This window comes from Lynx rufus, unplaced genomic scaffold (assembly GCF_022079265.1).
Source record: "Lynx rufus isolate CCGP_SWC_20201006 ecotype Redwood Valley unplaced genomic scaffold, mLynRuf1.p SCAF_2, whole genome shotgun sequence".
Lineage (NCBI taxonomy): Eukaryota > Metazoa > Chordata > Mammalia > Carnivora > Felidae > Lynx > Lynx rufus.
This window is the reverse complement of record NW_025814834.1, coordinates 169,847,350-169,872,589: the sequence shown is the minus strand read 5'-3', so window position 1 is coordinate 169,872,589 and position 25,240 is coordinate 169,847,350. Positions and strand designations below refer to the sequence as shown.

At 39.6% G+C, this 25,240-nt stretch overlaps 1 protein-coding gene across 1 annotated transcript in view; it reads left to right on the top strand.

Annotated features, from left to right (window-relative positions):
- The window catches only part of ROR1 (receptor tyrosine kinase like orphan receptor 1), a 175,548-nt gene that overhangs the window by 40,084 nt on the left and 110,224 nt on the right, over nucleotides 1-25,240 (top strand). Inside the window, exons 3-4 of the mRNA XM_047082347.1 lie at nucleotides 9,311-9,598; nucleotides 10,288-10,318. Coding sequence (XP_046938303.1) covers nucleotides 9,311-9,598; nucleotides 10,288-10,318 — 319 coding nt within the window. The remainder of the gene's footprint in view (nucleotides 1-9,310; nucleotides 9,599-10,287; nucleotides 10,319-25,240) is intronic.

Sequence of the window (25,240 nt, the reverse complement as noted above, 5' to 3'; positions counted from 1 at the left end):
CTCAGAGCCTGGACCCTGCTTCAGATCCTGTGTCTCCTTCTCTCTCTGCCCATCCCCCCACTCATCCTCTCTCTCACTCTCTCTCAAAAATTAATAAACATCCGGGGTGCCTGGGTGGCTCAGTCGGCTGGGCGGCCAACTTCGACTCAGGTCATGATCTTGCGGTCCGTGAGTTCGAGCCCCACATTGGGCTCTGTGCTGACAGCTCGGAGCCTGGAGCCTGTTTCGGATTCTGTGTTTCCCTCTCTCTGACCCTCCCCCGTTCATGCTCTGTCTCTCTCTGTCTCAAAAATAAATAAACGTTAAAAAAAATTTTTTTTAAATTAATAAACATTAAAAAATTTTTAAAAAGAATGTCTTTGATGAAGCAGTACTAATGATTAAATTAATTAAATCTTGACCCACGAGTGCCTATCTTTAATATTCCATATGGCAAAATGGGTACCCAGATGTGCTGACTGCTGAAATACTATGGTTGTCGCAAAGAAAAGCAGTTGAGTTGTGAACTGAACTGCCCACTTTTTTACTTAAAAAAAATGACAGGCTGAGAAGGACAAATACCATATGATTTCATTCATATGTGGGATCTGATAAAACAAATGAATAAACAAAGAAACAGAAAGCAGAATCAGACTTATAAATACAGAGAACGGACTGATGGTTGCGGGGGGTGGGGTGAAGGGGAGAGGGAGATACAGCCTTCCACTTGTGCAATGAATAAGTCACAGGAATAAAAGGTACAGCATAGGGAATATAGTCAGTGGTATTGTAATAGTGTTGTATGGTAATAGATGGTAGCTGCACTTGTGAGCATAGTATAACATATAGAGAAGTTGAATCACTATGTTGTTCACCTGAAACTAATAGAACATCGCTTGTCAACTATACCAAAAAAACTAAAAGATTGACAGTCAAACTATGGTTAGTTATTTTTGAGTATTCTTGAAAATGAAAAAAAGAAGCCTGCCACTTCAAGTAAATAGGAGATGGTATTAGCCAATAATAAAATTTGAGCTTCTAAGCAAAAATTAAAATTTTGGAAAACTCCTAGCCACCACCATGAGCTTGACAACTTTCCAGTCTTTATTGATGAGATTGGTGGTGATACTAACAAAAATGATTTTTCTCTACTATGTAATTAAGTGTGTTCACATTTGGAAAATCTACCTAATTCAGTTTACCCATCCTGGCAATTCATTGAACCAATGTTTTCTAAATGGGCAATTCATGTGTTACAAAATTGTATGTGGATAAAAGATCTTTAAAGTGCAAGATAAACCAATCCATTTTAACGTAACAGGTTATGAAAAGTTCACTGATCCCTATCAGATTTCACATCACATCTAACCTTTAAGAAACTACCACTTGTTAAATTTCAGTGTAGTATCACAGAAGAATATTCTAAATTATCTGAAAAGGCTATTAAAATACCCCTCCCCTTACCAGCTGTGTAAAGCCACATTTTCTTCATATACTTTGACCAAAACAACCTATCTCAACAGATTGAATGCAAAAAGAGGATAATCCAGTTGTCTGCTCTTAAGCCAAATAGATTCACAACGATAGAAAACAATGCCATCCTTCTCACTATTTATGTGTGTATAAAAAATATAGTTATTTTTCACTGAAATATATTTTTCATGTTAATAAGTAATGAGCTTATTTTTTAATATTTCAATAAATTATTAAACAAATGTTTTTAAATTTTCTCTTTGAGGTCCTCAATATTTTAGAGTATTTAATGGTCTTGAAACCAAAGGTTTGAGAACTTGTTTCCTAGAACAAAAAATTAGAACATCTAATTTTTTTTAAAGACTATTCTTTTTAGAGCAGTTTTTAGGTTCACAGCAAAATTAAGAGTAAGATACAGAGATTTTGTATATACCCCCCGCTGCCACTCATGCATAGCCTTCCCCATTATCAACATCCTCCCACAACATCATACGATTGGTGAACACATCATAGCCATCTAAAGCCTATAGTTTATATTACAGTTCATTCTTGGTGTTGTACATTCTATTGGTTGTAATGACATGTACCCCCCCCATTATAGAGCGCCCTAAGAATCCTCTATGTCCCACTTATTCATTCATCCCCTGCCTGCCCCCCCACCAATCCCCTGGCAACCGCTGATCTTTTTCTATCTCTATGGTTTTACCTTTTCCAGAGTGTCATATAGTTGAAATTGTACAACATGTAGCTTTTTCAGATTGACTTTTTTCACTTAATAATATGCACTTAAGTGAAATAAGTCAGTCACAGAAAGATACCGTATGTTTTCACTCATATGTGGATCTTGAGAAACTTAACAGAAGACCTTGGGGGAGGGGGAGGGGAAAAAAGGTTACGGAGAGGGAGAGAGGCAAATCATAAGAGACTCTTAGATACAGAGAACAAACTGAAGGTTGATGGGGGGTAGGAGAGAGGGACAAGTGGGTGATGGGCATTAATGAGGACACTTGTTGGGATTAGCACTGGGTGTTGTATGGAAACCAATTTGATAATAAATTATATTAAAATAATAATAATAATATGCACTTAAGTTTCCTTCATGTCTTTTCATGGCTTGATAGTTCATTTTCTTTTAGTGCTGAATAATATTCCATTGTCTAGATGTACTACAGTTTATCCATTCACCCACTGAAGGTTTTCTTCAAGGTTTTGGCAGTTGTGAATAAATCTACAAGCATCTGTATGAAGGGTTTTGTGTGAATATTAAGCCTTCATCACCTTGGGGTAAATGCCAAGGAGCAAGATTGATAGATAGATCATATGGTAATAATATGTTTAGTTTTGTAAGAAACTGCCAAACTGTCCTCCAGAGTAGCTATAACATTTTGCATTCCCACTAGCAATGAATGAGAGTTCCTGTTACTTCACATCTTCACCAACATTTGGCATTGTCAGTGTTCTGTATTTTGGCCATTCTAATAGGTATATAGTGGTATCTTGTTTTAATTTGCATTTACCTGATGACATCTGATATGGAGTATTTTTTCACATGCTTATTTGCCATTTTTGTATCTTTGATGAGGTATCTGTTAAAGTCTTAGACTGTTTTTTAATCAGGTTTTTGCTTTCTCATTGAGTTTTAAGAATTCTTGGGGCTCCTGGATGGCTCAGTCAGTTAAGCATCTGACTTCAGCTCAGGTCATGATCTCACAGTTCGTGAGTCCGAGCCCTGCGTCGGGCTCTGTATTGGCAGCTCAGAGCCTAGAGCCTGCTTTGGATTTGGTGTCTCCCTTTCTCTTGGCCTCTCCCCTCCTCCTGTTCTCTCTCTCTCTCAAAAATAAACATTAAAAATTTTTTTAAGTTCTTTGTATATTTTGGGCAACATTCCTTTATCAGATGTTTCTTTTGCAAATATTTTCTCCTATAGTGTGGCTTTTCTTCTCATTCTCTTGACATTGTCTTCTGCAGAGCACAAGTTTTTTACCTTTAATGAAGTCCAGCTTATCAATTACTCCTGTCATGGATCATATCTTCTGGGTAGTATCTAAAAAGTCATTTTGGTATTCAAGATCATCTAGATTTTCTCCTAAGTTATCTGCCAGGAGTTTTATAATTTTGCATTTCACATTTGGGTTTGTGATCCATTTTGAGTTAATTTTTGTGAAAGGTATAAGATCTGTGTCTAGATTCTTCCTTTTTTTTTTTTTTTTTTTTTTTGCCTGTGGATGTACAGTTGTCCTAGCACTGTTTGTTGAAAAGATTCTCTTTGTTCCTTTCTATTGCCTTTGCTTTTCGTCAAAGATCAGTTGACTGTATTTATGTGTGTCTATTTCTGGGCTCTCTGCTCTATTTCATTGATCTATTTGTCCATTCTTTCACACTATTTTGATTACTGTAGTTTTATATCAAGACTTGAACTTGGGTATGTCAGTCCTCCAACTTTGATCTTCTCCCTAAATACTGTTTTGGCTATTCCGGATCTTTTGCCTTTCCATATAAACTTTAGAACCAGTTTGTCCGTATCCATAAAATGTCTTGCTGGGATTTTGATCATAATTGCATTGAATCAATAATTTGATTTACTTGTACTTACTGTACGTGGGGTCTTGAACAACTTTCTTACCCTCTCTGTGCCTTAGATTTCTGATGTGTGAGATGAGAATAACAACAATAGTTTGTAACAACACATGCCATAATAGTAAATACCCTTTAGGTCTTAACTAGTATCACTATCACTATTGTACCATCATTGTTGATGTTTTTATCATTATCATCATTATTACCAGTACCACCACTGGGAGACACAGTAACACAAAACTAGAGGGTAGAGTCAGCAGAATTGGAATATTTTTCTCTCTCAAGCCAGATTATACCCCACCTGCTACTGGCCAGTCTGCCAACATTTGTGGCCTGAGGAAGAAGGGAAAGAAGAATGACGAGGCTCAAGCACACATTGTCAGAGGTCAGAGCCTGCAGTGGCCACACCAAGCTTTGGGAGTAGAGAAGAGAGTGGATCCCCGAGTGTGGTCCATGAGGCTGCTACAGAAGGATCCAGCTGGTTCTGGAAAGAGAATGGATCGTAGCCAGGGGCTTGTTAACAACAAGACTGATAGTAATGATACAGACATGCGTTTTTATTTTATTTTATCTTATTCCAGTCACAGAATGCTTTCATGTTGTTTAGGCCAAATGTTGTTCTGATGCTTCTAGTCTTTGCCAAACTGAGGACCAGACCATTTGCTTGTTCTAAGTGAGCAGCTACAGATGGCAAACAAATTTGAACATTATTCTTTATCAGTGAAAAGTTAAAACCAAATTCCCTGCATTTGTGGCAAGTCTCCTTTGTTCCGTAAACACAAAGATTTGTTGACGCTTCCTTTGTTCTCTCTGGATATATACCGCTTGGGCCAGCTACTACACTGATTTCAAGATGCCCTGTAATCCTCCTTTGCATTTTTAGGTAGATTTTTTATAGAACTTCATGGACAAATTAACCACTCTTCCCTATTAGTTATTAGTTATGTGATCTCAGGCAGGTGACTTCACCCCTCAGGTGTCCTTTGCTGTAAATCTGCCAGACTTGGCCAGGCACCAATCAGTTGGATGAATGATCACCCCCTACTTTTATGAATAAGATATTTGTAAGAAAAAGAAAAGAAAAATATAGCTAATAAAATACCAGAAACTCACATGCTGCTTGCGGCCAGACCCTTGTCAAAGCACTTGCTATGTATTAATTCATGTAATCCTTGAAATAGCCCTATTAGGAAGATACTAGTATACTAACTTCACAGATGACAAAACTGAGACACAGAGAGGTTAAGTAATTTGCCCAAGGTCACACAGCCGATAAGTGGCAGAACCAGGACATGAATTCAGGCATTCTGGCTCCAGAGTCTATGAAGGTTGATTTTGTGCCTTAGATCAGCCCTCACTAATTTGTTTTCAGTAAATTTAAGTACACCTTCACAGGGTACTTGAAAGACTATCTTCCTTTATGGAACTCTCTGGTTCTTGCCTAATTTATGTTTTTAGAAGAGAAAACTTAAAACTCTGTGTGCCTGTGCTTCTGGTATCATGTAAAGTAATTGCAGTTTAGAGCCAAAGACATAGTTTAAAGTGGCAGCTCACCTTTTTATATGATATGTGGGCTTGGCCATAAAGCTTGCTGGGCTTTGGCTGCAACCACTTGTCTGGGAAAATGAAAGAGAAGTGACTTTGGTTTTTGACTAAAACTCAGCAGGTAATGTTAACCCTTGAGGCATGCACCCAGCAGCTATTACCCTGGCCTCTGGGGAGTGTGGCTTGGTGTTGGGTAGCTTCAATATTGAAAGAAGGTAGAAATCTGGGAGGGGAGAGCCAGGCTGTGGAGATACCTAGGTGATGACACCTCTCGTCACTCTGGAGACCCCTCCAGCTAAAGGCTGGACCCACCCTATTAAAGGACAGAAAACAGGCCCTCAGGGAGAAGGGCTTGCCAGGGAATAGGCAGGGGAACCTGATACCAGGTCAGGTGAGTTACCTGGCCTCTGGAGGGAAACCAGAACAATGGCTGAAGCTTAGACCCATTAACTAGACAATCCTGGCAGGACTTAAGGGCACGTGGGTGTGTATGTGTGTCCCCAGCTTGCTCTATTTTAGGGCCGGAGTTTGAATTCTGTCCCCACCCCCAGTGGGGCTCGAGCTGCCAAAGCTGTCTGGTGGAATGGAAGTCAGAGAGGTCTGGATTAGACCTCAGTTCAGCCATGTGACCTTGAGCAAGTCACTTAACCTCTCTGGTCCTAGGTCTCCTCATTGTAAAGCAATGATAACAATTCCTTCCGTGTGGGGCTATTGAGTGGGTGAATACTGAGGTAAATCCCCTGGCATACTATAGGATTCTAAATAGTCTATCTGTTCTCACTACCGTATTGGCCAGCTGGCTCAGTTGAACTTTAAGTGCTTGGCTGAGCCTAAGAATTGAAGGCCATTAGTGCTGGAGGCTCTGGGGACAATGTGCAGCTCTCTGTAAAACCATGGGGCCAGTCAGTCCATCTCTGAGATGTGATTTCCTCATCATGATAATTAATGCTTCTTTCCTACTTTACCAGATTGTTAGAGGAGAACATGAGATTGAGTAACCTGAAAAGTATTATACAAAAATTGTTATTATAAGAAGAATCACAATAACAGTGATTAACATTTTGAGTGCTTACTTTTTTGCCCCGCACTAGTTTAAGTGCATCCCATGTGTTACCCAATTTAATTTTAATGCTCTAACAATTTTGCCTGATTTATTATTCCTATTTTTTCAGTTGCCTCTGAGGTACTCAGAGGTTAAGTAGCTTGCCTAAGTTCACTCAGATAACTGGGGGCAGACCCAGAATTCAAACCCTATCAATAGAATTTCAGAACCTGCCCAATGGAGGATTATTCACTATGTTTATATTGGCATTGCTATCTCTATGTTTCTTTTCTACAGAGGCTACAAAGTTAGCTATTCTCTAGGTAGGAGATGGGTCTGTGAAGCCATGATGACAGCACCATAAAGTCACCTGTTAATTAGTCTGTCTAGTCTGGTCATAGCTCAAACACCTTAGGAACACATGTGCGTATATCTATCAGCAAACACATTCACAGATTGAGTATATATGTATATAGATTATAGGAACAATATCAGAGATAAAGATCAGAATATAAAGAAGCAAGGCATTAGCAAACTAATTTATGGGCTTGTGATTCTGTTATGAAGGATAATTATTCAGTGGTTTAAGTGGGATGAAAAGTGTCATTACAGTAACACAGTGAGTGATAGTCATACTTAATCTGTTTTCTACCACTCACATATGATAAATGTCATTCACATGTGTGACGTACTTCTGTGGGGCTGCCTAGACTTTGACATTTCTCCCCAATCTTTTTGTGGAAAATTAAGGTAAACAAGTCATTTATTTTGGACATTTATGAAAGCATTTTTATAGCAATTTGGGTACTTAAATTAACACCTTAGATATCTCCAAAAAAAGGTTATTTTTCAACAGAGTTCCATTAAATTCAACAAATCTACTATGCTCTGCCTGTGCTGTACCATACAGTAGCTACTAGTCACATGTGGCCATTCAAATTTAATTGAAAAATGCAGTTCCTCAGTAGCTTTAGTTACATATCATGTACTCAGTAGCTCACCTGTCGCTAGCAGCTACCATTTAGACAATGTAGATTATAGAACATTTCCATCATTACAAAGAGTTCTATTGGACAATGCTGCTAGACAGTAGGATACACTGAAGATGCAGTGATGACCAAAACATTCTAGGGGCGCCTGGGTGGCTCAGTCGGTTGAGTGGCAGACTTCGGCTCAGGTCATGATCTCGCTGTTTGTGAGTTTGAGCCCCGCATCGGGCTCTGTGCTGACATCATAGAGCCTGGAGCCTGCTTTGAATTCTGTGTCTCCCTCTCTCTCTGCTCCTCCCCCACCCATGCTCTGTCTCTCTCTCTCTCTCTCCTCTAAAAATAAATTAAAAAACATTAAAAAAAAAAAAAACATTCTAGATGCTTGCCCTTATGGGTTTATAGTCCTGCAGAGAGGACAGCTGCTTAATAAGCCATCCCAGGTTGGGGCTCAGGGAATTACAGGGGACAATGGGAGGGTATGGCAGGGGAGACCTACCCAAGAATGGCTGGTCTGGGAAAACGAAGCCAAAGAAAAGTCCTTATGTATGAATAAGAGACCAATTAAAAATATATATATATTGAACTTAATTTTTAAGTAACAAATTATTTTCTCTGCAACTGGATTCTGCAAGTAATATCAATGTGAGGTTTAAAATGTAGTATTGAGGAATATGCTTACATAAAATTTATTTCATTTTTAAAATGTTTCATGTAATAAATCTCTAAGAAGCCAAACACAAAGTGTACGTACAGTATGATTCTATTTGTATGAAATTGTAGAACAGACAAAATTATGATGATAGAAATCAGAACTGCAGTTGCCTAGAATGGAGGCAAGGGTGCAGGTGGAAGCAAGGATTGACTACAAAGGATCCTCGGGGTACTTTCTAGGATGTTCATGATGCTCTCTCTCTTGGTAAGGGTATTGGTTACATGGATATATGCATTTGTCAATACTTATGGAAATGTATACCTTTAGATTGGTACATTTCCTAAAATGTAAATTATGTCTCAATTAGAAGTTGAATCTATAGAATTGTATATTGTAACATGTTAATGGTTGATATGAGTAACATTATGGAAATATTCATTGCCTCATTACTTCGTCTGCCAGTGACCTGGCTGGCCTTTGTAACGCTTATATCACTGGCAAGAAGATTCAGCATCCTTCTTGATCTTGTGCCCTGTGGATGTAAATATGTGCTCCTACTTTTCCAGTTTTTCATGCTTTTTTATCAAAAGTAGATAAACTGAAAGAATCTTTGCCAGAATGTTAAGAATGATGTTATTTGGGAGCAGAGAAATTAGAGGTGAATTTTGCTGCTTTTTCTTCTTCACTGTACTGTTTGAGTCTGTAACAAGGCACATGTATATTTCTATACTTTGAAACACAAAATCTCATTCTGTCTTGGCTTAGAAAGTACATTTACTTATCCACGAGTTACTATATAATCATTTGAAAACTTTGGGTTTTAAGCGATGGTTAGTATCACATTTCCTTGTAAGCAGCAGACTCCGTGGATGATTGTTTAGCAGTCGTGGGGTCTCAGTAAATGTAAAATTTCATGCCTTGTCTGTCTCCACCATGCCTCTCCTGTTCAGTTTCTCTCTGGTGCTGGGGCACATTGGAGTGGATTGGGGTTGCCTGGAGATGCTCGTTAGCTGTCTGCCCCTCTCATCTGCCTCCTTCACCCTGTGCTCACAGATTCTTACCTGACCCTTGATGAACCAATGAATAACATCACCACGTCCCTGGGGCAGACAGCTGAACTGCACTGCAAAGTCTCTGGCAATCCACCTCCTACCATCCGCTGGTTCAAAAATGATGCACCTGTGGTCCAGGAGCCCCGGAGGATCTCATTTCGGGCAACCAACTATGGCTCTAGACTGCGGATTAGAAATCTTGACACCACAGATACAGGCTACTTCCAGTGCGTGGCAACAAATGGCAAGAAGGTGGTTTCTACCACGGGAGTCTTGTTCGTCAAGTTTGGTAAGCCACCTCCTGCTGGGGATGGCCTTTGGCCATCATTCTCCCTGAGGGTGAGGAGGGAGGGAACGGGAACACACTGAGAATGTCCTATGTGCCTGGCAACCCGACAGCTGGTACAGATGCATCCATTTTACAAGTAAGTAGGCCAAGACCCAGTAGTTAAGTAGCATGTGCGTGGTTGCCCAGCTGGTAAATAGTAGAGCAGGAGTGGAGTCCTGATCTGTCTGATCCCAGAGCCCTGCTCTAAACCACCATGCCAGTGGGAGAGAAGGTGGGAAGTTCGACACATGTATGCCCTTTCTCTGTCAAGATGCCATCAAAGACTCCTGCTGTCCCAATCCGTGTGATCCTGTAACCACTCAGCCTTCCCCTGCAGACTCCCCATGCAGCGTGAGGATGCCTACTCTAGTGACTCATTTGTTAGCACTTGTCTTAGCATTTTCCAGGCCCTGAACTGTGTGGGGTATAGACAGGTTCTCACTGGTATGTTTTTTTTTCTTCGAGGTGGTTGTGGGGAACTGAAGCAAAATAATAAATCCCAGAAAAATAAATATCACCTCAGGGTGGTTGAGAACTTCAATCTGGAATGGTTTGACTGTACCCACACTCACCCGCCAATAACCTAGACTGACTGTTTTTTTTCTGTTTTTTTTTTTTTGTTTTTTTTTGCTTTCCTTTCCTTTCTCCAGGTCCTCCTCCCACTGCAAGTCCAGGATCCTCGTAAGTACATTTATCTCCCTTCTTGTCACTTCGAAGTGTTTCTCCAAAGGTTTTTAGGGCAGAGGCAAAGTTGTCCTCTTCTTGGGCCAAAACACTGTTCCAGATTTCATTCCATTTTGCCCTACCCTCATTCCATTTTGCTTTTTCTCTGATATGAAGATTCACAAGAGACCAGCACCGGCAGTAACCTCAAGTGTGGTCATGTTGGTTGTGAACATGTTGATGAAAGCAAATATCTGCTTACATTTTCTATTTTAAAATTAATCTAACATTTAGTTGCCACAGTGGATTTGGTCAAATCAAACAAAAAACAATACCGTGCTGGCTCAGGTTTTTAGCCTGAAAGGCTCTCTTCTGTGTATCTGGTAGTGTTGCATTCCTGATGCTCTAGTTATCCAACAGGCCAACAGTTGGGTGATCACCTTATTTTTATTGCCTTAAAAGAACCCAGAGACAGAAGTTCTGACTCACATAGGGGAAGAAAGCCCTGTGCCGGGTTTGAGAGTTACACACAAGTTCGATTCATTTTGAGTCCTTTGTTACTGGAATCTAAAGATCTCATTTCTTAAACTGATGCTATTCTTGATGCGCTCGATCTTTCCCCCTGGCTATGGTGTTCTATTCTTTCACTGTAGGAGCATCCACTTGGGGCATTTTTCTTTATATTTTTATTTAGGGGGAGAGAGCCATTTATTAAAAACCCTTGCTCTGCAAGAAAATATCTTCTTCCGAAGATACGCTTCCGAAGTAAAATTTATTGGGGCTCTACCACGAGAGCATCAGAATGTCTGACCTAGACTACACCCACAGCAAATATAACAGCCACTTAATTTGCTCTAATCCCCTCTGTGCCACTTAATTACAGTGTGGGATATTTTAATATATTTGTGTGTGCCTGGAGGCCCAGTGGCCCACAATCCCATTAATAAAACAGGTAATGGGTAAAAATAAACATTGGCCCTCAGCCACACTGTTCTGTTATTTCATCAGCCAATTAAAGGCAACTGTAAAAGAGCCTTTAAAATCACCCAAGTGCTAATTGCATTCTACTCGTCTAGGTAGAAAATATTGATTGATCTTAAAACAGGTCTGCAGTTTTGGTTGCTCTGCTTTGCATTCTTGAAGCTTATCTTTTTTTTTTTTTTAAATCTCACTATTGGTTGATATGTGGAATCCTTTTGAAGTCTTATTTAAACTGAGATTAAAACTTTTGTTACTTGCTGTAAAAATGCTTCCCACCCTGGTGCCTTATTTGTTCCTATTAATCTGTGCTTCAAATGTGGCAGATAATCTGCATCCAAGTTTGATGAATGCAGTTCACTAATCTGCCTTTACTATGAAGCACTGAGCAATTGACGTCCTACCTGTTGTATTTGCATCAGAGAATTACTTTTTTATTATCAAAATTATTTTTAAACATGTATATGTCCTTACTTCTTGAAGTTTTCATTCTGCCTTTGTTACCATCTTTCTGATGAGCCCAGTCTGAGTCTCTCATGGTTTTCAATTTTATACAAAGATAGTGTACCGCTTTCATGAGCTGATATCTATGGAGAAGATATTGATGTCCTTAACGATGCTCAGCCACAGCTAAAAGTATCCTTTGATGTCAGGCCCCCCTGTTTCATGTTAGCTGTCTGATTATCCATCAGATTAGTAGCAGAAGCATGAAGTGTACAGTTGCCATGTTAGCTTGGAGGGAGCTACAGTAAAATACAATCGAAGTTGGAAATCCCATGGGGCCTTTTGCAGGACAGTCTACATACTTGTTTTGGCATTGCCACTTGGCATTTTGATGGACTTTTTTCTCTTTCTGTTAGAAACTGGTGACATATCCTACTTTTTTTCTCTTTTCACTGCTGCCACCACTGAACCCTATTTCTAAGAGTTCTTCTGTAACCGAGATAGAATGCTAGCTTCCTTCCCTATCCTTATAGCCCCCAACAAGCAGGCAGATCTCACTACAAGAGGTCAGGTAGAATGTAACAAAATGATAGCCATGGTGACTATCACAGCTTTGAGGGTTGCTCTGAAAGTCTTTTGTCAAACTGCACAATACTTTTTCCAAGGTAGGAGTGAAATGTAGCTGAAACATTGCTCTGTTTACTTGAAGGCGGTGCAGCAAATTGACTGCAAAGTACAATGCAAGTCCACGACATAGTGAAATGTTTTGGGTGAATGAATCCTGGTGAGAGCCAAGTGCCATTTGAGACCACAAAGCTACACAATCTCCAATGGAGGACTTGGAGGGTCCTTGAGATAATGGTCTAGGAAGGCAAAGGTGGTGAGACACTTGTCACTCCTTCTAGAGACTACATCAGGTTTCCACACGAAGCTTATGGAATGGCATTTTACTATGTAGTAGGAGCAAGCCTGAGACGTTAGTCTGACTTCTGTTCTTAGCTTCAGGCTTTATTTCTTCTGTCATTGCTGGGTCCTGGCCCACCCCTAACAATTATAGGGCCCAGGGCATGAGTACAAGTGGAGGCCCACATACCACATGTCTAAATATTTAGAAGTTATAAATCAAGCTAGCAAACTGTTAAATGAAATATGTTCTGTCCTCCCACATTGACAAATATACCTTCACAATGACAAAATCAAAAAATACTTATAAAGTTATGGTTTGTGTATGACTGCAAGCCAAGAACTATCAAAAATGACTACTTTAATCATTATTATGCTTGTCTGGGTGTTTTGTTCATGGCCAGAGATATTATATATGATTCATAGATTGTTATATATTAGTTCCATTATTTTTTTATTGCCTTCATTTCAGCAAAATGACTGCTTTTGTCATTTTACACAGACTTTTACACGAGATTTTAGCATGCATTCTTTTGACAACAATGCCAAGTTAGACAAAAACTTTCTTCAGTTATTGTAATATTTAGTTTTTTAAAACTAATTTTAATTTGAAGAAATTGTACTCCCTGAGCCAGTAGCAGCTGTAATTATCAATTAAATTCCTAAAGCAATAGTTCAATTTGCTAAGAATTATAGCAGATGAACTAAGAACTTTATATAGCATATTCAAACATAATAATGGGACCATATGATAAAGAATCACATGATATTGCACAATATATAATGAAACATTATAATAATATAATGTAATCATTAACCTATTATATATATTGTATAGGTTGTTATAGTATATATTATCATATATATTACATATGGTGTCATATGATAAGTAATCACATGATATTACAAAATATTATATCATATTATTATACAATATGTAATTACATCTGTAAATCAGCATCATGCTTCATGTTATCCTATATATGCACAAATCTAAGAACAATATAAATTGTTTAATGTGTTAGTTTTCTACAGCTGCTGTAACAAAGAATACTGAATTGGCTTAAACGACAGAAATTTATTGTCTTACAGTTCTAGAGCTTAGAAGTTCTAAATCAAGATGTTGGCAAGGTTAATTTGTTCTGAAGGCTGTGAAGAAAGATTTCTGTCTTCTTCTGGTGACCTACCATAATTCTTTGGCTTGTCAATGCATCATCTCAATTTCTGCCATGATATTTACATGGCATTCTCCCTCTGTGCACGTCTCCAAATCCCCCCCACCTTTTTTTAAAGATTTTATGTTTAAGTAATCTCTATACCCAACGTGGAGTTCGAACTCACAATCCTGAGGTCAAGAGTTACATGCCCTACTGACTGACCCAGCCAGGTGTCCCCAAGTTTCCCCTTTTTATAATGACACCATTTATGACCCACTCCAATGACCTCATTTTAACTTAATTACCCCTGTAAAGACCCTATTTCCAAATAAGGTCACATTTTAAGGTCCTGGGGATTAGGACTTCAACATATGAATTTTGAGGGAACACAGTTCAACTTGTAACACTTAATATTGTGAAATTATTCCCAGCCATGAGACTATAATCTTGCAAATATTATCCTAATTTGTAAGAACTTTCAGAATATAAAGAAAAATAAGAAAATGGATGCTTGGTAATATTGAGAATGATAGTTTCTTGTGCAAGAATCCACTGAGGAAGAATTTGACATGTTGATTAATCTTTTCTCTTCCTGAAGTATTTTTGCCACTGCAGTCCTTCCTGTGCTCCAAGCAGTGCCCATCTCCTCCATTGGTAGTCACTCAACACACAGACTTTCACAGTATACAATCACAGTTGCCTTCTGTTCTAAGAACCTAGGGCAAGGGATGTAGAGAAATGATCCCTGGGGCAGAACAGTGTTAGTCACAGGGGTGGATGTTTAAGGTTTGGTTACATTATGGCAGCCCCGAATACCAGATCCCAAGAGGCAGAGGACCCCATGTGTATATTAAACTTATTTTTCAGTAGGTCCAGGGAAGGGGCCCTTCTTTAAAACAAAAACAAAAACAAAACAGTTTTACTGAAATATAGTTCACATACCATCAAATTGGCCATTTTAAAGTATAAAACTTAGTGTTTTTAGTATATTCACAGAGTTTGTATAACCTTCACCACTATCTTATTTCAGAACATTCTCATTATCTCCTAAAGAAACTCCTCTCATCCCCTGATAATCTCCAGTCTACTTTATGTCTCTATGAGTTTGCCTATTCTAGATATTTCATGTAAGTAGAGTCATATACTGTTTGTCCTTTTGTGTCTGGCTTCCTTCACTTAGCATGTTTTCGGGATTTATTCATGTTACAGCATACATCAGTACTTCATCCTTTCTATGCCAACTTGACACATAAATCTGACCATCACATTCCGCAACATTATCCTTGACCTCTTTTTTCAAGATTTTTTGGGGGAGCTATTCTGGGGCCTATTGCATTTTCATGTGAATTTTAGAGTTAGCCTGTCAATTTCTGCCTAAAAGCCAGCTAGACTTTTGATAAGGATTGCAATGAATCTGTAGATTAATTTGGGTAGTATTGCCATCTAAACAACATTAAATCTTCCAATCCATGAGTTCAGGCTCTTTCCATATGTTAAATTTCTTTCACTGATGTTTTGTACATATCAATATTCAAGACTTGTTCCTCTTCTGTTGAATTTATTTCTAAATATTTTATTATTTCTCATGCTATTAGAAATGGAATTTGTTTTTTTTTTTTATTTCGCTTTCAGATTCTTCGTTGCAACTCTATAGAGATAAAACTGATTTTTGTAAATTGATCTTGTATTTTGCACCCATACTGAGCTCATTTATTTGCCCTAATAGTTTTTTTTTTCTGGATTCCTTATGATTTTCTATGTACAAGATCATATCATCTGCAAATAGATATTGCTTCAATTTTTCCTTTTCAATCTATATGATTTTCATTTTTATTTTTCCTGCCTAATTACTGTAGCTAGAAACTTCAGTACAATGTTAAATAGAAGTGGCAAGAATGGACATTCTGGTCTTTTTCTTTATTCTAAGAGGAAAGCTTTTATGATGCTAACTGTGGGTTTTTTGTAAATGTGTTTATCAGATTGAGGACATTTTCTTTTATTCTTTTTTTATATTAAACATAATTTATTGTCAAATTGGTTTCCATACAACACCCAGTGTTCATCCCAACAGGTGCCCTCCTCAATGCCCATCACCCACTTTCCCCTCTCCCCGACCTCCATCAACCCTCAGTTTGTTCTCAGTATTTAAGAGTCTCTTATGGTTTGCCCCCCTCCCTCTCTGTAACTTTTTTTTTCCCCCTTTCCCTCCCCCCTGGTCTTCTGTTAAGTTTCTCAAGATCCACATATGAATGAAAACATATGGTATCTGTCTTTCTCTGCCTGACTTATTTCACTTAGCATAAAACCCTCCAGTTCTATCCACGTTGCTACAAATGGCCAGATTTCATTCTTTCTCATTACCAAGTAGTATTCCATTGTATATATAAACCACATTTCCTTTATTCTTTTATTCTTATTTTGTGGTGTTATTTAAAAAAAATTTTTTTTAAGTGTTTATTTATTTTTAAAAGAGAGAGACATACAGACAGACAAAATGCGAGCAGGGGAGATACAGAGAGAAAGGCACAGAATCCAAAGCAGGCTCCAGGCTCCTAGCTGTCAGCACGGAGCCTGATGTGGGGCTTGAACCCACAACTATGAGATCATGACCTGAGCCAAAGTCAGACGCTTAACTGACTGAGTCACCCAGGTGCCTCAAGTTGTGTGATTTTTTTTATTATGAGAGTGTGTTTGATTTTGCCAGATGCTTTTTCTATGTCTATTGAGATGATCATGTCTTTTTTTAAAACTTTATTATATCAATGTGATCTGTTACATTGATTTTTATTTGTTTTATTTTTTAATGTTTGTTTATTTTTGAGAGAGAGAGACAGCATGAGTGGAGGAGGGGCAGAGAGAGAGACACACACACACACTCACACAGAAAAAAAAATATATATATACATATATATCTTTGTGTATATATATATATATATATATATATATATATACATACACACACACACACACACACATATATATATATATACACACACATATATATACCACTTTTTCCTTATCCATTTGTCTATCAGCGAGCACTTAGATTGCTTCTGTATCTTGACTATTGTAAATAATGCTACAGGAAACATAGAGGTGCATATATCTTTTAGAATTAGTGTTTTTGTTTTCTTTGGGTAAATATCCAGTAGTGGAATTCCTGGATCATATTGTACTTATATTTTTAAGTTTTTGAAGAACCTCTATACCATTTTCTACAGTGGCTACACCAACTTAATATTCTCATCAGCAGTGTACAAGGGTTCCTTTTTCTCCACATCCTCACCGACACTTGTTATTTCTTGTCTCTTTGATTTTAGCCATTTTAACGGGTGTGAGGTGATATCTCCTTGTGGTTTTGATTTGCATTTCCCTGATGATAAGTGATGTTAAGCATCTTTCCATGTGTCCCTTGGTCATGTTTGTCTTCTTTAGAAAAATGGCCTCCTTCCCATTTTTTAAAAATGTTTATCTATTTATTTTGAGATACTGTGAGCGGGGGAGGGACAGAGAGAGAATCCCAAGCAGGCTCTATGCTGTCATTGTGGAGCCCAATCCAGGCTCCATCTCATGACCGTGAGATCATGACCTGAGCCAAAATCAAGAACTAGACACTTAGCTGACTAAGCCACCCAGGTCACCTCCCACCATTTTTAAAAACTAGACTATTTGTGGGGGTCTTTTTGTGTTGTCTAAGATCTTTATATATTTTGGATATTAACCCCTAATAGGATATGTCATTTGCATATATCTTCTCCCATTCCATAGGTTGTCTTTTATTTTGTTGACTTCGCTATGCAAAAGTTTTATTTCGATGTAGTCCCAATAGTTTATCTTTGCTTTTGTTTCTCTTGCCTGAGGAGGCATGTCTAGAAAAATGTTGCTATAGCCAATGTCAAAGAAATTCTTGCCTGTGTTCTCTTCTAGAATGTTTATGGTTTCAGGTCTCATATTTAGGTCTTTAATCTGGTTTGAGTTTATTTTTATGTATGGTGTAAGATAGGGTCCAGTTTCATTCTTTTACATGTAGCTGTCCAATTTTTCCAGCACCATTCCAGCACCATTGAAGAGACTGTCTTTTCCCTATCATATATTCTTGCCTCCTTTGTCATAGATGAATTGATCATGTAAATGTAGGTTTAGTTTTGGGCTCTCTGTTCTGTTCTATTGATCTGTATGTCTATTTTTGTGCCAGTACCATACTGTTTGTAGTATATTTTGAAATCTAGAATTGTGGCACCTCCAGTTTTGTTTTTCTTTATCACGATTACTTTGGCTTTTGGGTCTTTTATGTGAAAACTGGACATTTAAAGTAAGCCGGCAACTCAAATTAGATCACCTTTCCTCTGATGTTGGCGTGTGCTGTTGTTGCTATTGTTTGTTTAGTGACTTCCCTGGAATAATTCTATGTAGTCTATCTTCCCTATCATCTGTGGCTACTGAAGTCTTTGCTCAATTAGATTACTGTCAAAGGAGGACAGAGATTTTCTTAAACCAGTAATTCTCCCACCCTTTGCCAAGGGGCTCTGGGTGTGTTTGAGGCCATGCCTTCAGCACTCCAGTAGTTTTTAACACTGCCTTTGCTTCCATTTCCTGCCAGAGGTGAGACAGTAAGGCTTTCCTGGGCATGCACAAGCCCCTCACATGAACACATCCTTCTATCTCCCCAGAAATATGTCAGAGATTTTCAGAGCCCCCTAGGAACATCTTATTCCTTAAATCTCCCCTTTGAGCTTTTGAGTTTTTTGGCCAGGCTCTTGTTTTTCCCAACTTGTGTTGCTACCCCAGGCAACTATGAGTCTTTTTCAACAAATGTCCTGAAGCTAGGGCTTTTCCTACTGAGAGGTTCTAAATCTAGTCAAATAAAGACAAGCCCTGTAAATAGAACTTTTTCATCATGCTGCTAGACTGCTCAAATAGTGCCAGTTCTCTGGAGATGGGCTTTTGAGGCATTCCAACCCCCTCTGCCTCCTCCACTGACTGTTAGGCTGTTGGTTTTCACAGCTGCTGTGGTGGTGGGAGCTGCTGGTTTTCAAGGTTACCACCGAACTCAGGAGAGGGAGATGAGAAGAGAGCAAGTTAAAAACCCACAAAACTCTGTTCTTACCAAATCTTAGCCTTTTCCCCCTTGTTGCAAGCCTTTGGCTAATTTTCAAAGTTCTTAAAATGTTGATTTTCACAACTTTTTGCCGGTGTTCTCATTGCTTTTAGAAACCATTCCATATTGCCTGCTTGTCTCTCATCCATGTCTAAGGACAGTACGGGGTGGGTGCTGTCTTGGGAGGCCTCTGAGGCCCAAGGACACTGCTCCACATGACAGCCTCCCTTTGTTGACCCTTTTCCTCAAAACAAGACAATGTCCTGGGATTCTTTACAAACATTACCTCTCTGTTCCAGAACAGCTCTCCAGGGAAGATGTTTTGATCCCCATATTATCAAAAATGTTCCACAAACACTAAATGGCTTTAATTGGACCTAGTTCATATCTAATTTCTTCAATTTTAATATTACAAGCTCCTTAAATTGAGTGAGGCCTGGGGAACACCAATATCATATTTTTTTTATATTTTTCATGGTTGCTTTAGGTCTTCTCCTGGTATATAACTTGAGCTTTTTGACAGGCAAACGGATCCAATCCAACAAACACTAAGCATTGATTCAGTTTAACAATTATTTATTAATTACCTATAAAGTGCCAGGCTCTCAGCCATCCTCTGTAGAAACTACGAAGACTGCACTTTGCCCTCAAGCTACTTACCCAGTATGCTGGGGCCAAAAAAATGAGCCTTCCCCAGCACCAGCAAGTGCAGTGGTACAGCTCCTCTGGAAAACAGTGCATCTATGAGATGGTGATCACAGTTTCCATCTCATAATATAGTCATTAGCAGTAATGAGCAATGAATATGGAGCACATGACACCTAGTAGAATTCAGTTAGTATTCCTCAAGTGAATGAGATATTTATTGACTGACTGATTCTACTGTTTCACATATGGGGCCTAGTATATAAAGTTCAATGAATTTGAGTGTATTTCTTTCTTTCCTTTCATCCTTTGAGACATCCTGCAGAATCAGCCTATAAAAGGGGCATGGTATAGGGACTCCTGGGTGACTCAGTCAGTTAAGTGTCTGACTCTCGATTTCGGCTCAGGTCATGATCTCACAGATCCATGAGACTGATCCCAGTGTCCGGCTCTGTGCTAACCTTGTGGAGCCTGCTTGGGATTCTCTCCCCTCTCCCATTCCCCTGTTCCTGTGCTTGCTCTCTCTCTCTCTCATAATAAATAAATAAACATTTTTTAAAGAGGGAGTCATGATAAAAAAAAAAGGGGGGTATCTATCTCATAGGGCTGTTGCAAAGAATAAATGAAATAATAAGATAATGCATGTAAAGTAGTAGCTAGCACTGTGCCTGGCACATATTAGGAGCTTAATTATATATATTGACTGACATCATCATCCTTATTGTTGCTGTTTTTTTAATTGAAGTATAATTGACCCATCATTGCTGTTTGAGCTAAGAAGCTATGCCTTCTTTCTAGGCAGAGCCCTTCTAGACAACATTCCCTGCTGTGAACCCCAACAAGAGACCTCGAAGCCTTTATTTCCTTTTTTCTTTTATTGACCTTTGGCTAAAGTCCCTTTTTGCAGAAAGACAAAGTGACCAGCTTTTGATGAATTCTTTCCTTCTCTTATCTGCTTCCAAGTCTCAGCCATAGTGAAGAAGTGTTACAGGGCACTGGCCCAGACCAGGAAGCGATAATGTAATTTTCAACTCAAGATAAACTCAAGGATAACTTTCAACGCAGCTACTCGGGCAGTCCAAGGACAGAGGTGTCTTGTGGAGGGGAAACCAGGAAGTCACTCGGCAGCTGGCCCAGGACACGGAGGGCCATCACTTCAGTGAAGTAACTGACCTCCGTCTCTTCCTCAAACTTCCTGAGACTCGGCGCTCTGCAGAGAAGGGGCAGATGGAGGGAATGTGGAGAGATTAGATAAGAAGGATTTCCCAATCCCAGTGGGGGATAGATCCAAAAGTACAGAAGGTTGAGAAGCCAAACTCTCATATCCCAATCCACCCCCATCACTCAACAATTTCCACTGTATGAATGGGGTGTGGAAAGCTTCCAGTTAAAACGATACTTGTGAATATTGGCAAAGTGTATCTTTGTGTGCAAGGGCACATTTAAAGAGAGAAGAGGAAAGATAAGTCCTCGCTTTCTAGGAACACACATTCTGAAAGTGTGTCTAGCAGGCCATGAGCCTTCTCAGTCTACGCGTTAGTCATGAATGCATCTCCACACCTCGCCCAGCACCTAGCACATAGCAGATGCTCTGCAAATTGTGTTAGATTGGACAGTGAGAGGTCTGTGTCCTGAAATCTTTTCTCTACATATGACAAGGTTTTATTCATTTACCCAACTCATTTTTTTAAAAGTTTGTTTATTTATTTTGAGAGAGAGAGAGAGAGAGAGAGAGAATCCCAAACAGGGCTTGGGGCTTGACATGGGATTCAAACCCACAAACCCACAAACTGTGAGATCATGACCTGAGCCGAAACCAACTGAGATGGATGCTTAACAAACTGAGCCACCCAGGTGCCCCTGATTCAACATATTTTTATCAAGTGCCTTCTGTGTTCTAGGTCTCTGGTTTTTAGAAGCTTTTTTCAAATCATGTAAGTGAGTACCAGGGAGCAAAACCAATCTAAAAGTCCTCATTCTATATCATTTACCCATCCCCTTCCTGTGTTTATGAGTTTTAATATTAGCTCCTGCTGTAAGTTACAGAGCAAGTACTTTTCAAGAAATGGAGAAAAATCTCTGCCTCAACTCTGGCTGTGGGTGAACAGAAAGCCCCAGAGGAATCAGAGTGTGATTCATTTCTCTTAGAAAGCTCTGAGTGTACAAATCAGTAGTGAACCTGTATTCACAAATCACACATGTAAACAAGTGGTCCCTATTTTCCCATCAGCCTCCAGGGCCTGCCAGTCAGAATCAAATTACAATGTGTATATAAATCACATGGGGATGTTGTTAAAATGCAGATTCTAAAGGTATAGGTCTGGGGTGAGGCCTGACATTCTGCATTTCTAACACTTTCCTGGTAGGTGCTGGTTCTGCTGGTCCACATATGTTGAGAAACTAGGGTCTAGAGAAAAAGTACCTATCTGGGTTCTAGTCCTTTCTGTGTCATTCACTAGCCAGTGACCCTGGACATACTGCTTACCTTTTGGGGGGCCTCAGTTTTTTTTCTTTGCAAACTGAAGAGCTTGAGTTCAATGTCATCTAAGAGTCCTTCTAACTCTAAACTTTATGACGGATTGTCACTCAATTTGTTCATTCCTTTATTATAGTTAAGACCTCTTAAAGTTCTGAATTTCATGCAATTTACCCTTGGGTTCTTTTTCTCTGCTCTGAGGTGTTAATAGTCCTCTTTAATCTATTGTTGTGCTTGCATGTTGCCCATTCTAAGCATGACATTATATAGTGGGATCAGTCCGTGAGAAAGATTTTACATCAGTCCGTGAGAAAGAATTCTCATGTGGGACCCCCCCGCATCCCCGTCCCTCTCACCAGCACAAAATTATGAACTGGTGTGGTATCTGCCCTCCTGGGTAAAGGGGAAGTAGCTGTCTGTGAGCTGAGTGCCTCTGTTTGAAGTTAAGCAATGGGATCACAGCAGGAGGCATTGTGATGTGGTGATGGAGACAGCCTTCTGATGTCTTCACATGGGTGTTTTGAAAGCACTGATCTGATGACATTGATGCCTGACTGGCAGACTCTAAAGCCTGATGGGAAAATAAGGACATGTGTGCATATGTGACTTCTGAATACAGGTTCATTTGTACACTCATAGGACTTTCTAAAAGAAACGACCAGATTGTACAACAAACACAATAAATGACATGTTATGAATAATCTTGACTAGGCTAAAAGTTGATGATGCTACTCAAGAGATCAGCAACAGATAGAAGCCACAGCTCTGCCTAGACTCAAGGGACAAAGAGAAGAAGTGGTTTTACCAGAGGCCAAGAGTAGGGTCATCTGTGGAGGTTGGCATGATGGCAAGCCCATTTTGTGGGCACAGGAGCCATGAGAAACTCTTCCTACTGATCACCCTAGGCAGAAAGTAGGTGAGGGGAAACAACTTCCTTTCTCTCTTTGTCTCCACTTCCAAAATACCAGCCAGTGCCTTCCATGAGGGGAACTCTACACGACGCTACCTGACATGGGAAGCCTGAGAACTGAGCCTGCAGAAGTCACCTCTCTTGTGGATCCTGAGCAGAACAGAGAAAGGGCTAGGAATGAATCTTAGGGCAAATAGGTCCAGCACTAGTGTCAATACCCCAGATTGATTTCTATGCCACTGGACAGCTGGGGTGGAGGCCAGCTACACGGATACTATGAGTTGAAAATAGCGTATTCAACGCTGCTGTTCTTGCTTAGTCTTCAGGTAGGACCATCCAGTGGACAATTTGGGTTGTGGAACTGAGATCTAGGACAGAGGTCAGGACTAAAGCGGTAGACATGATGGCCATTTTGCCTAAGTGAATTTGAAGAGGGTGAAAACCAAGAGAGGTTATAAAAAGGGACAAGAACAAGATCCCTTACATTCGTATGACTATTTATAATTTTCAGACTTTTTTTTTTCATGTTTTTTGATCTTACAGCATCCAATAGTTTTGACAAGGTAGCCTGGTGTTTTACTTTCCTGTCCAGAAATATGGAAAAATTGATAAATGATTATCCCTGTGCTCTTTCTTATCATTACAAGTTCTTTTTGTGTAGAGGGGTGCTCTGAGTCTAGACCTCAATATTTATGAACTCCTGGGGGCTAAAAACAAAGACAGAAAACTTGTAGAAATTTGCTTCTTGGAACTCTAAAGACAGAATTTGTTAAGTGGTAGGAGTGCCTGGGTGGCTCAGTTAAGCATCCAACTCTTGATTTTGGCTCAGGTCATGGTTTATGAGATGGAGCCCCACGTTGGGTTCTGAGCTGACAGCGCAGAGCCTGCTTGGGTTCTCTCTCTCCATCTCAAAATAAATAAGTAAATAAACATTTTTTAAAAAAAAGAATTTTTGGGGGGTACCTGGGTGGCTCAGCTGGTTAAGCGTCTGACTTCGGCTCAGGTCATGATCTCGCGGTTCTGGGTTCGAGCCCCGCATTGGGCTCTGTGCTGACAGCTCAGAGCCTGGAGTCTGCTTCAGATTCTGTGTCTCCGTGTCTCTCTGCCCCTCCCCCACTTGTGCTCTGTCTCTCTCTATCAAAAATAAATAAAATGTAAAAAAAAATTAAATTAAAAAAATAAAAATAAATAAAAAAGAATTTTTTTAAGTGCTAAACACTAAGTGCTATTCTGTGCCAGACATCTTTATAAAACCTTGCACAGGATGAACTCACTGAATCCTTTGAGGTGGGCACCATTAATTTCCCATTGTACAGATTGAGTAAGTCACTATCTTAGTTCGGGCTGCAGTGAGACTGGGTGGCTTGTCAACAACAGAAATCTATTTTTCACTGTTCTGGAGGCTGGAAGTTTGTGGTCTGGGTGCCAGCATTTTTAGGTTGTAGACCATCTTGCTATATGCTTACATGGCCAAATAAGGGAGCTGTCTGGGTTCCTTTTATAAGGGCATTAATCTCATTTCTGAGGGCTTTACCCTCATGGCCTAATTACCTCTCAAAGACCCCACCTCCTAATACTATCACTTTGGGGGTTAGTTTTCAACATAAACAATCAATGCACTCACTTAAGGAGACTCATCTAGCAGAGGATGAAACCTCAATCTGGGCCCAGGCAGGTAGACTCCAGGAGTCAGGCTTTAGCCTCACCTGGGGAGGCAATCAATTGATGAACTCTTACATGAATTACACATGACCTACATTATGTGTCTGATTGCTAAAAGGACTCACAGAACTCAAACAGTTTATCCTCATGGAGCAGTTCTATTACAGGCAAGGAACATAGCACAGCAATGGTAAGAGGGAGATCTGCAATGCAGGGGACCTGGAGATCTCAGGTGCAAGCTTTGTCCTCCTACAACTGGGTTGCACAGGACATCATTTATCTGCAGGTCAACCAGTCAGGTTGTAGTGGAGGTCTCACAGTGAGCTGGCCACATAGGAACATTCTACAAAGTGACAAGCCTCAACCGTCAAAACCTCAAGACTCCACTGACCCTAGGTGCAAATCAGAAATCCCACTATTATTACTAAATAATGCTAACAAGCTGATACATTCTGACCTAACTAAGTCATGAACTCATGGAACATCATTTATCTTTTGTGAATACATTCCATAGTGATTGCCAATGGTTGGTGGCTCTTCAGATTAGTCTGGGGTCAATTTAAGTCAGCTGAGATAAACCCATGCTTTTCAACCCTCTTGCCCTTGCTTAGTGTGTAAGTCAGGAACCTACTCCTAAAACTTGGATAATGAAGTAACCCAAATACAA